Below are 12,910 nucleotides of genomic sequence, written 5' to 3'. Positions count from 1 at the left end.
GATTTGAATCTTGCACTACTTAATTTTTCAGGTCATTCAGGAAAGTTTTTTATGAATTCAGACAGAACTCTGTTCTCTCCTAGATAAATTGCAGTTTACTTGCACGAAATGATGGATGCAGCATTTGTGCATGCTCATTAAACAGGCAATGCATGATCACTGTGCGCATGCTGCTTTAACTATCTGCTATGCAATTAGCATCAGAACAAGGGAAACATTATATAAGGCTTGTTCAAGTTGGCTGCTACTCTCTGGAATTGAATGAGTTGTTAAGCATAGATTATTGAGCAAATGATGGTCTCCCGCTGAAACAATGACTGAATCCCATAAATCTGGTAGCACTGGACGGCTAGCACTATTATCAGTATAATTTAAATCCTATCAAGATCAATGAGGCAGTGGTTTCTCATGATGTGCTGCTACTTACTGGCAAGATCTTAAAATTGATATGAACCTTATGATGGGCATAGTATAGGAAGAAAAATCCACTGACAGATGAGCACAGAAGCAGACAGAATTGCCCACCCTGACCCTCTGGAACTTCAGTGATTTACTAAGTTTAGATGTTTGGAATTGCAAAATGCTGGTGTACTGTTCAACAATTCAGTTTAAATTAACGATGAAATGTTCATTAGAATCGAAGATTTTGCGAGTTGCACATTGTCCTTGGTTTGCATTTCAGATTCTCTTTGTACCAGATGTGTGCAGCAACATATTAATTGCACATAAAGAATGCCTGAACTCTTCTACATCTTAGTTTGCACATCCATGACTCATGTTGTCCTTGCATCACTCCTGCAAAGCAGATTTTCATGGCACCGATGAACCGTATTTCTTGATAACTTAGAGAGGTATTGCCTTAGCAGCTCCCAACCCAGATCAGGGAAGCCAATTCAAATGAGATTCTCTTTTAGGGAAGACCCCCCCCCCGCCTTCTCTTCACTCTCTAGTTGCCCACCTCAATCTCCCTCATGCTCACAACCTCTGGCCGAACCGCAACCCACTCACCCATCCTCTGACCTGTTCCAGCACTACCCACCAGTTGTATTCCCCAATCACTGATTGCCCCCCATAACTGCGAACGCAGATCGCAGTCACAGATCAGAGCATTCCTGAGCCATTGTCCCCATCCATTAATTACCTCACCCCCCCCCCCTCCCCATCCCACTACCAAGGAATACACATCCCTAGACTATAATTTTTATTCACCCACTATAACCACCAAACCTAACTTCAAAAATAGTGATCTTGCTCATCTTATCTTTCTCCCAACCTATGATATTTTTGTCCCACTACTTTCAAAACTTGTCCAAATTCTTTTTGTGGCTAAACCCTCAATATTCCAGCCAATTGCTGAATTGAGAACTTTCTCTCATTAAAAAACTAATTCAGATCAAAGCAATTCAAATAACTTTTAACTGGCCTAGATACCAAGAAGAAATGATAAAACTTTCAACATTGTTCAGTTCTTTGCACAGATCTTTATCATGGCAAGTTTACCAAGTACAGTCAAATTTATTTTGTTTGGAAATTTGGACAATATTGGAACAGTACTCAGTGTTGGTTAAGTGGTAGGATAATACATGAATATAATAATGCTGTTTTTTCAGAATCTGCTCTACAATTGTGTACCAAACCCATACTCTCTCCCAACATAGAATGAGGCCTTTTGGTTCATTATGTCTATGGTGGATCTCTGAGTAATCCTCAATTTACTTCCCTGTCATCCATTCTCATATTCTCATTAAGCCCTTCTGATTTTCCTGCTATATAACCCACGCAAGACTTAATTTACAGTAATAAATTAACCAGTAGGCCTTTGGGATGTGGAAAGAAACAGAAGTACCAGAACTCTCAGGAGGAATGTACAAATATTTCAAAGGCGGCACCAAGGACCTGGATCAAACCCGGCCTGCTGTATTTGCTGGGCTACTGCAATGCTGTTCCCAAGTACTAATTTTCTAATGGTCATGTGCAGGGTCTCAACCTGAAATGTTTACAATCTCTTTCCCCTAACAGATGCTGGTCGACCCACTGAATTCCTCCAGCGGTTTGTTTATTGCTTCAGATTTGAGCATCTGTGGTCTCTTGTGTCTCTACTACTTTTATAATCTGCTGAACCATCTATGAAAGAAAACATTCACAGATGGTAACAGTGGGCTTTAGTCTTATTCATTTTTATTACTAAATTAAAATGCCAGTGTAATGTAAATCAGACACAGGTATTTTTTATGTATGGAATCTTGTGAATAAACATGATATCCGTTAAAACTGCTGAAACTTGCAATTCTAAGGGGTACGCAGACTGCAGTTTTTCTCGTTATATTATCCTGTCCTGATGTTGCTACCTATTGGGAGTGTTTCGGTGCAATCATGCGGATTGGGATGAAGTTAGTCTCGTTGTCATCTTCTTTCCTTGGGGGTGAAAAAGATTTACCATACATACAATACAATACCATTTATTGTCATTTGAACCTCAAATGAAGTTCAAACGAAATTTGGTTTCTGCAGTCATACAACAAGAAAAGAACCAAGACACACACCAACACAGTTCACACAAACATCCATCACAGTGAATCTCCTTCTCACTGTGATGGAAGGCAAAGTCTTGTCTCTCCCCTGCTCTCCATTCTTCTCCCGATGTCAAAGCCGCCGGCGGGCGATGGTAAGTCCCAAGGCCATTAAGGCCACGCCGGGCGATGCAAGGCCGCGTTCCGGGTCTTGATGTTGGAACCCCCGGCGGGTGCTGGCAAGTCCTGCGGCGGTTAAAGCCGCGCTGGGTGATGTAAGGCCCCGCTCCGGGTCAATTTCAACCCTGCAATTCGGGCGGGAGAAATTGCGCTGCGGGAGCTCCAAAAAGCGGTCTCCCACCAGGGACCCACAAGCTCCCGATGTCACTGTCCACCGGGCCTGCGGCTGGAGCCTCTGGAGTTGGCCCGCAGATGCGTGCCACCACAGCTCTCCACGCTCCGAAGCTGGCCAGTTTGTGAGTCCGCAGGCTCCGCGACTGGAGCCCCCAGGTCGTTCCGGTTGGAGGCCGCTCCAAGGTGCTAGACCGCAACGACAACGGAGACCAGACAGTGAAAATGTCGGGTTCCCCGTACAGGGAAGAAATTTAAAAGTTTCCCCCACCCCCCGCCCCCCACATATAAACAGCTAAAAACAATTTAAAAAAAACACTACAAACTACACACTCAACGGGACAAAAAGAAAAGAGAGACAGACTACAGAGGCTGCTGCAATGTTGGTCGCACCGCCCACTGGACTAAGGACAGGGATGAATTATATGGAAAAACTAGAAAGACTGTTCTTTTTAGACAAAATGGTGTAATAGCACCCATGGGTACTTGAGATAATCAGGAATCTTGTTGGGTTGATTGGGCAACACTGTTTCTATCAGCAGACTGATCAATAATAGACAATAGAGCGTTAAAACAACTGAAACGATTGGCAAAACTTCCAAAGGAAAATTGAGGAGGTGAATACATGCACTGCCTGAAAGAGTGACCAGAACGGACTAAATAGTGAGTTTCCCATGGGAATTGGATACATTTTGAGAAAAGAATGAATAAAAACAGGAGCAAATTGAATACTTGAAGGAACAACACTGTTCATGTAAGCAGAATTGCAACTGGCTTCATTTCCCAGCCTCTCTAGAACCCAAAATGAGCAGATCTGGAGCAGGTTTGGTTTCTCTCTCAGATATTTAATCTACTAATACAATACCATTCAACCTGCCTTTGAGAGTTATGATTCATCTTCCTCCCACTTCTACCCATGTCAATAATAAAGATAGGTTGAATAGCTGCTTATGGTACAGGCAATTGAAGGAAAATGTGGTCTATGGATACCATTCCAAGCTGATCATGCTTCAGCATGTTGGAGATGAAGAGAGCACTCTTGCCCCTCCTGTCCCACAGGCAATATTGTAAATGCACGTTATGCAATCAGTCTGATGAATCTGCTTTTAGCTACTGGGTTTTCTAAAACTTTATAAACTGAGGACATCAATATTGTGACCATATGTCTCAACTATCTCCCTCTTGCTATTTGGCCCCCGCCCATGCAAACTCCGTGTCAGATCTTTCCCATCTGTCACAAGATCCTTCCAATCCCCTAACCCGTGTCTGTTGCCCTATTACTCCTGGAGCCTTTTCCATAACTGGATATGGCCACAAGGCAGTGGAGGTTTTAAATCAGAGTTTTCCCTCTCCTAGATGGACTGCCTTCCCAGGCTGACGAGCCCCATCTGCCCGAGATTCATGGGGGCGGGAGCGTCTACCTTCCCGGGCAGGTCTACAGCACCTGCCCACTTGCTCTATAATAACCATTAATTCTGCTCTACTGCTACTGGGTAAGATACAATATATGATGGAGTGGATGTTGACACCATTGTGTAAGCTATTAGGAGGGGGCATCTCCAAAGAAAAATAGGGTTGTTTCTTTAGATTAGTGCCATGAGTAAACAATAGTTATACACTACCAATCATTCCCTACAGTGACAGCAGCAAACTCTCAAAGGTTAATTCAGTGACTGGGAATTACATGCATGCTGGCCAGGGTATTTGATGTCACCATTCACTGCCTTATGTTATGAAAACTCTTTCCATTTCTTTACCTGCAGGATCATATACCGGCCCCTTACCAGCCGGATTCAAGCAGTAATCCTTCATCAACAACATCTTCAACTCCATCATCTCCTGCACCACCTCTCCCTCCCAGTGCAACACCACCTTCACCTCTTCATCCGTCACCACAGTGCATTCGCCAACAGAAACCGTTCAACCTGTCAGGTACAACTCTTCATTATTCTGTGTTTCTGAAAAGCAAGTCATAAATAACATGGTCATTTTTATGAGCTTGCTCAACTGCTGGGGAACCATAAAGATGAGGAACTGATGTCTCCTACAATCTCTTGACTGAGAGAGGTTCTTCACCTGGTAATACAAGCATGGATATTCAGCCCCAGTGAGCTTGACTTAAGGTGGACACTGAAAATTCTGGATGTACACAGCAAATTAAAACTCTGTGTGAAATAGAGTGTGAACTCTACCGCTGCGCACGGAGTTTGTACGTTCTCCCCGTGACCTGCATGGGTTTTCTCCGAGATCTTCGGTTTCCTCCCAAACTCCAAAAACATACAGGTATGTAGGTTAATTGGCTTGGTAAATGTAAAAATTGTCCCTATTGGGTATATCCTGGGTATAGGATAGTGTTAATGTGCGGGAATCGCTGGTCGGCGTGGACCCAGTGGGCTGAAAGGATCTGTTTCCGTGCTGTATCTCTAAACTAAACTAAACTAAAAACTAAACGTCACCTGGTTCAAATCAGGGTCCTCCACCAGAGATATGTTAATCTTTCTGTATCCTGGTGTTGGCTTAGGACGTTAATTTTCAAGAACCATGAATGTTTATTGTTAAATGCAGGGGGAACAGAACAATGAAATTCCTGCTTCAGGCAGCTTTACCGGCACATTAATGTAATAACATGACAAAATAATATACAATAATCAATAATACAATAAATTAATAACCAGTAATAGTCTAACCAGATCATAATAGAGCAAACCCAAGCTACATAGTGTAACCAAAACAAAGTCCATAGTAGATTGTTGCTGAACGACTAAGTGGATTTGGTTTGTTTCTAGAAAGTAAAATTGCAACAAGTAAAGAAAGAAATAACCCATGCTTGCAGTATGGTGAAGTAAATAACTTGGTAGAAGTTTGACTCATTTGCAAATATTATTTGTGTATTCAGTTGGGAAATTAAATTGATGTTATGCAAATCCAGAAACAAGATGGCACTGAAAAGATTACCGGCACTTCATGAGTTGACCTCCTCTTTATTTTGCATATGTTCTTCTGCGATGCGCTCAGTGTCTCATTTACTTCATTAACCCGTTTGCATGTGCAGCACGTTTGTTCAGTACTGAACGTTCTTGTCTTTGACACCTGACAATAATTTTTTTGGGTATTGCTCAATATCTCATATCGCAAAAATTTGAAAAGCAACAGAACAACTCCACATGCTTTTTCTCTCACAGGCCATCTGGTCGTTCATTAACACACACTACACAAACCTATAAACAAAAGCAATCAAAATTGTAGAATGGGTTAATTATAATATTCTCTCTTTATTTCTTTGATTGATCTGTAAAAATGAAAGAGGATTTTAGTCTATAATTGAGTAACTATAACACTTCAAAATTTACTTCATGTGTTTTCTTATTGCAGTTAAACATTCTGTTGTGACATGAGAGTATCCATTCTGGATTGTTTGTAATAGATTTTTGTCAGGGATTTTATTTACCTATTGGTGCAATTGATCATTGACCTCAACGTTAATAAGCGTAATCTCACATCATTTTACCATATGTCTCAGTGCACCAGAGCCTCATTGTTCACCCACCAACCATTTCTATCATTCAGGATTCAACTTATCTACTGATGTATACCTTACACCAATCTCTCATTAGCTTAAATCCAGAGCCAGCTATTTTCATGTGCCAGACACAGCATACATACACATATTTGTACTTCTCTCATTCTTGCAGGACAGGATGCCATACAACTAGCAAGAGATTAGTGCAGGTATAAGAGTCTACTCCTTGGAGGTGGAAATGCTCAGTATCATTTTTTTTTAATACAAAATGCTTTTATTCAGAACAAACAAAAATACAGAGTAGTAACACGATCAAAGAATGCCTATATTGGAAGTTTACAAACAAAGTGTAGATGGGTTATGCATGCAACCTACAATGTAGTTACCTCATCACCACTAACCACGCCCCATCATATTAGTATAACTGTAGTATCCTCCCTTTGTTCCTCCCACTAGGTTCCAGTGCGCCTGAAGGCTGGATGCAGTCAGTGCTGGGACGTGTGTGCCATGTGCTATATTAAACTCACAGTAAAGCTTACAGTGTGTCAGTAATCACTCCTTTACACAAAGTAATTATGTGAAGCACTTTGGGGTCAATGCAAGTTGACTAAAAATGTGCTATATAAATTAAAAAAAAAAAAAAAGTTATCAAATTAAAATATTAACAATTTTATCAACAATACATTCGACCTCCCGCGGCGACCAACGTTCGTGGAAGGCCTCCAGAATCCCTGTGGACACTGCGTATTCCCTCTCCAGGGACACGCGGGCACGGACGTAACCCCGGAAAAGGGGCAGGCAGCCGACCTCTGTGCGATGCTCAGTATCATGGGAGTGACCACTGCTTAGGCTATAGACAGCAAATGCGTTGAAACAAAAGTAGTCTGCCAAATATTTTTTTACTACACAAGCAGACTTATGTAAAATGCATGAAGAGGTCTGCAGAGAAATTTGGAGCTATTCTCTCCTGCATGGACATAATGGACAATCGGTATACATCTGGGCTTTACATTGTAGACTTTAGGAGTGCTCCCCCTCACCTCACCCCACTCACCATCATCAACACCACAGTCCCATCTGTGGAGTCTTTTAAATCCCTGGGAACCATCATCTCCAATAACCTTAAATGGGGGCCCACCATCGACTCCACAGTCAAAAAGGCACAGCTGCAGCTGAGGAAGCACAATCTGCCACAGGCAATGATGGTCCAATTCTATATGGCCATCGTAGAGTCTGTCCTCACCTTCTCCATCATGGTCTGGTTTGGCTCAGCCACCAAGCACGACACCCGGAGGCTGCAGCGAATCGTCCGATCAGCTGAGAAGGTTATTGGCTGCAACCTTCCCTCCATTGACGAACTGTACACTGCAAGGGCCAGGAAGCGAGCAGGTAAGATCATCTCTGACCCCTCTCACCCTGGCCACAATCTCTTTGAATCACTTCCCTCTGGAAGGTGACTCCGGACTGTCAAAGCTGCCACAGCCAGACATAAAAACAGCTTTTTTCCAACAGTAGTAGCTCAATAACCCAAAATCTGTCGCCCCCTTTTGCTCTGGTATTTTATTTAATTCACATGTTTAATCAATAATGTTTTATTATTAATATTTAATGTTTTATGTGTCAATCCTAACTGTCACTGTATGTCATGTTGTCACTTGCGGACGGAGCACCAAGGCAAATTCCTTGTATGTGAATACTTGGCCAATAAACTTATTCATTCATTCATTCAGTCATTAATTCATCAGTCATGCAGCATCTAATAGCTCATCTCATAACTTCCACTGAAGCACGTTAAATCTATGCAATGTTTGCAACATGTAGTGAAAGCCTGTATTTTTGTTATGCAAACTCAGATCATACAAATTCAGACGTTTGCCATCTTGTCCATAGGCTACAATGTGAAGGAGTTTCCACGGTGTCTCAGCATTTATCAAACTGACTTCTGACCAATTCCATTATTGCTGAGGCACTTGGCCCAGAGTACCTGCGGCTTCATGGACCACAAACCTGCTGCCCTGTCTCATCCCTTGCAGTTGCCTGTGAACCAACCACACTGCTGCTATTCTTTCCAACATGGTGCAGCTAAAGCTAGGCTCTGGGTACAAAGTTGCGAAGGGATCTCCTCAAAGGTTATCTGTTGCCCCATCAAATGTTTTGTAGCTTTCCACCAGTTATGTTTCCACCACCAGAGCAACACAATTTAGCAGAACCAGGACTGGTAAAGACAGATGGAAGATCAATACCACAAGAATAAATGAGAGGGTTTGATTTATATTTCTATGCACCTTCGCATTTTTTGATTTGTAAATTTGATTTGCCATTTAACTTCCAAGTGGTTGTTGAAATGCTCAGGAATGGAGAAGACATATTTTCGGTGGGAATGGCGGGAAATTCGGATACTGTTTACTGCCGATATATTCAGACGAACCTTTAAAAATTCACTGAGGTTTTTCTCCTTCCTTCATTCTCCAGTTCCGTCATTTCCTTGCCGTGAGGCTTGTTGCAAGGATTGACCATCCATGATGATGTGTGCCTGCAGCTGACCACCATTGGTCTTGGCACTTGCTCTGAACAAACTAGGCAGCGGAAGAATTATACTGGCAGACCATTAATCTGCTTCTTTACATTTAGATGAAGAAACAAGAGACTGCAGAAAACAAGGTTCTGGAGGAATTCACCAGGCCAAGCAGAATCTAGAGAGGGAACAGGATAGATGACATTTTGGGTTGGGTCCATTCTTCTAATTCAACCTAATTCAACCTAAATTGTTGTCTGTTCTTTTTCCTCCATAGATGCTACATGGCCTGCTGAGTTCTTCCAGTAATGTGTTTTTTTCTCATTGCAATGAGTGTCAGCACATGAATTCCATTACATACATGCAAAGACAAGGAGCACTGATTTTGTTGCCTCCTGTTGGACATTACCTTTACATGGAGGACTGGAATCTGTTTTGGGTCCAACACAAGGTGCACAAAGAAGTGTGCATGCAGTCAACTGAATGCCATGCTATGGGACCATTGAAGTGGCTGTAATCCTGGCAAAGCCACATGTTCATTCCTGGATGATTGGGCTGCTGTATAAGGGGGAATTGTGTGGAGTTTCTGTGAGGCAGAGCTGTGTGTTCTCTGCAGTTTAGAAGAATGAGATATCATTGAAATTTAAGAAATTCTTGTAAGGCTCAACAGGATGGATGCAGACAGGATGTTTTCCCTTTCTGAAAGGTTTGGAACCATGGGGTATTTTTAAATTCTCTACACTAGAGGGCCCTGGCTGTTCAGTCATTTAGTTCATTCAAAACATAGGGTTTCTTGATATTAAATGAATTGGGAGATATGGGGATGAAACAGCGAAATGGAATTGTACTGAAAGCTCAGCCGTGGCCTTAATGAGTTTCAGAGCACTCCATATCGACTACTCTGCAACCAGTTCTTATGTTTTTAATTATTTCATATGCTAGCCATAAGAGTACAGTGGACAGATCACAGATTACATTTCCACCCAATGATCACCCCAGTGTTGACTCTGTGAAAATTACCTACAAGTACAAAAAGTAAAACATATTTGTGTATGATGGCTGCAACCACTGCATTGATGTTAAAGCCCAAGTGGTTCATTAATATCCAACAGAGGCGATCTGCTTTCTTTGCACAATCTGATCTATATGTGGTTTCAGACCCATCAATGTCCTCTAACAAGTCAATTATTTCACGAACAGGTAGGTATACGCAGGAAATCCAGTCACACAGGTGGTGGCCAAGATACTGAAAATGTATTGCAATACTTTCCTTCACTTTTCCATGCAATTGTTTACCTTTTGTGAACTTTAAAAAGAACAAAATGTGCTCAGAATAAAGCATATTTGCCTTGTTTCCTCACTTGTTACTTTATGCCATCTGCTGCTATTCTGTTTGCTTTGGCATGTCATTCATTCTGTGGATTGAATATCTTTGATCTTCATTTGCATAATCTTCAAAGTTATGCCATTAGGCTTCTAAGGCAGCGTTATACCTTTGATATCTGAGTACCACCCCACAGCTGGATTTGTAGTGGATGAGTTATGATTCAGCTGAGGAAATGCCAATCACTTTGGAGAAGTAAAATAAGTTCTTTGCAGTAAATTAATTTTTATTTAAAAAAAATCAAAATCTTGCTGTTTTAAACTTATCCTTTTCTTCACAATACTTTTTCCAATATGGTTATTATTTGTAATGGCCATCATATTGGGTAATGTCCACCAATTCATCTTTCTGTGTGTCATTTTCAAATAAGATGTCATTAAACCAAGCACTTTTCAGGATTGTTTAAGAAGGAACTGCAGATGCTGGAAAATCGAAGGTAGACAAAAGTGCTGGAGAAACTCAGCAGGTGCAGCAGCATCTATGGAGCGAAGGAAATAGGCAACGTTTCGGACCAAAACCCTTCTTCAGACTTTTCAGGATTATATCCTAGTGGTATCTCTTTGGCAGTTGGTATCCATGAAAGTGTTACTAGTAACCTAGAAGAAACTGAAATTGCAATATTTATAAAACTAATGTTTGTCATTAATAGGGCATAAACAGTTTCCATGGTAACACAGAATAGAACATAAGCAATATCAAAGCTTTACAAAAGTGATGTTAAATTGACAGCACAACTAAATTTTGAAATCTCGACCCAAAACATCACCCATTCCTTCCCTCCAGAGATGCTGCCTGTCCCGTTGAGTTACTCCAGCATTTTGTGTCTACCTTAAATTTTGAAATGACAGCTATTTTCAGTTTGATCCTTTGAGAGAGTATAGTCAACTGTTTTATGTAGACAATAATAATCCTAAATGGGTTTTAAAATGTTGCTTTTCTTCTGAATCAGGTATACTCACTAACATTCGGTTGAGGGCAATCACAAGCAGTGACTTGCTCGAGAGCCACGGCCACACAAGTCCACCACAAGGTAACTCCATTTTTAATAATAGTAAATTGTTATGTCTACATATTAGTTGTGAATAATTTACTGCCCAATTTTCTTTTGTGGAACTGAGGTCCTTGATGATAACAGGAGACATGGTTTAATCTAAAGGTTGAAAAGTTAAAACTTTCTTTATTTCATACAGTGTGGTAGCATCTTTGTTATATTTATAGACGAGTAATATAGTGGCACATGTTGAAATTCTATCGTAGTTAGTTCAGTGAAATTGGAATTAAAAAATTACTATTATTCATGTTGATGCTCTAATTGTAATGTAAACCAACTTGGCTTACTCCTGTTCAAAGGCTTTTGATCACCTTTAACGTAGTCTGGCAGGCCATTCTGTTATATAGAAACAAAACGGTACAGTTTTTGCAGATGTCCATAAGTCGATTTTGTCCAGAAGTTAGAAAGTGCATAAAAATCACTTCTTGTATTAACCATAGTTCCACAATATTGTAATGAATGGGATCAAATGCACTTGAGACTGATAAAAAAGATAATTAAAACATTCTTAAAAGTTAAGAGAGAGAGGAAACTAGTTTTGAAGTTTGTAGGAACAAAAGCTTCTTTGCATGTTTGACCTGTGCGTTTAATAATACAACGGGAGCTTGTTTGTCTAAAGGGGTCTATAGGGGTCTAAGGGCGACAGATGGCACAATGGGCTAAGTGTTCGGCTGGCAACCGGAAGGTAGCTGGTTCGAATCCCGCTTGGAGTGCATACTGTCGTTGTGTCCTTGGGCAAGACACTTCACCCACCTTTGCCTGTGTGTGAATGTGTGTGAGTGACTGGTGGTGGTCGGAGGGGCCGTAGGCGCAGATTGGCAGCCACGCTTCCGTAAGTCTGCCCCAGGGCAGCTGTGGCTACAGAAGTTGCTTACCACCACCGAGTGTGACTGAGGAGTGAATGAATAATGCGATGTAAAGCGCCTTGAGTATTAGAAAGGCGCTATATAAATCCCATCCATTATTATTATTATAGGGGTGCCTATTAATTTGGCGTTCATGATGCAGGGCCAGACGGTATTGCAGTGATTCAAGAATGAGGCCTACCAATATCTTATGAAGGCTGGTAATTTATGCTGAAAGAGCAATAAATTGTGGCATTCCCAGCACCGCATATATCCTGTGAATATATATTAAAAAATAATGGTACATTACAAAATCAGATCTTAATACCATCATAATTAATTTGCATTTTTGCACTTGCATCATTAAAGCAAGATGACAGTATACATAAGGAAAATGTGCAACCAAGTGATCAACTTAGAAATCAGTAATAATTATGGGAAGTGAAAATCTTTTGAACAGTAAAAAATATTAAGAAAAGAAAACTAATAAAATGTTAAGTGTGTTGATGAGATTTTAAATGTGCATTGCCTTTTAATGCTCTTCTGCTTAAGTGCATATTATGGCAGTATTTATAACTATAGTCCAATGGCCAGGAGCTCTGAAATGGGATTTGAATAAATGAGAAATTTTGCAGGACGAGCTGACCCCCACACTTGAATTCTCAGCATGCATACTCGGCAAGTAGTATTCATTATAGTTGTATGGCAATCTATCTGCACATCCAAATATGCTC

General features: G+C 41.0%; 1 protein-coding gene across 1 annotated transcript in view; it reads left to right on the top strand.

The window, feature by feature from the left end:
* ksr2 (kinase suppressor of ras 2) overlaps positions 1-12,910 on the top strand; it is a 393,381-nt gene that overhangs the window by 302,513 nt on the left and 77,958 nt on the right. The window contains exon 10 of the mRNA XM_033043111.1: positions 4,625-4,815. Within this exon, the coding sequence (XP_032899002.1) occupies positions 4,625-4,815 (191 nt within the window). The remainder of the gene's footprint in view (positions 1-4,624; positions 4,816-12,910) is intronic.

The sequence above is a fragment of the Amblyraja radiata genome, chromosome 25 (assembly GCF_010909765.2).
Source record: "Amblyraja radiata isolate CabotCenter1 chromosome 25, sAmbRad1.1.pri, whole genome shotgun sequence".
Lineage (NCBI taxonomy): Eukaryota > Metazoa > Chordata > Chondrichthyes > Rajiformes > Rajidae > Amblyraja > Amblyraja radiata.
The sequence above is the reverse complement of the archived record's forward strand: the minus strand, read 5'-3'. Positions and strand labels throughout refer to the sequence as shown.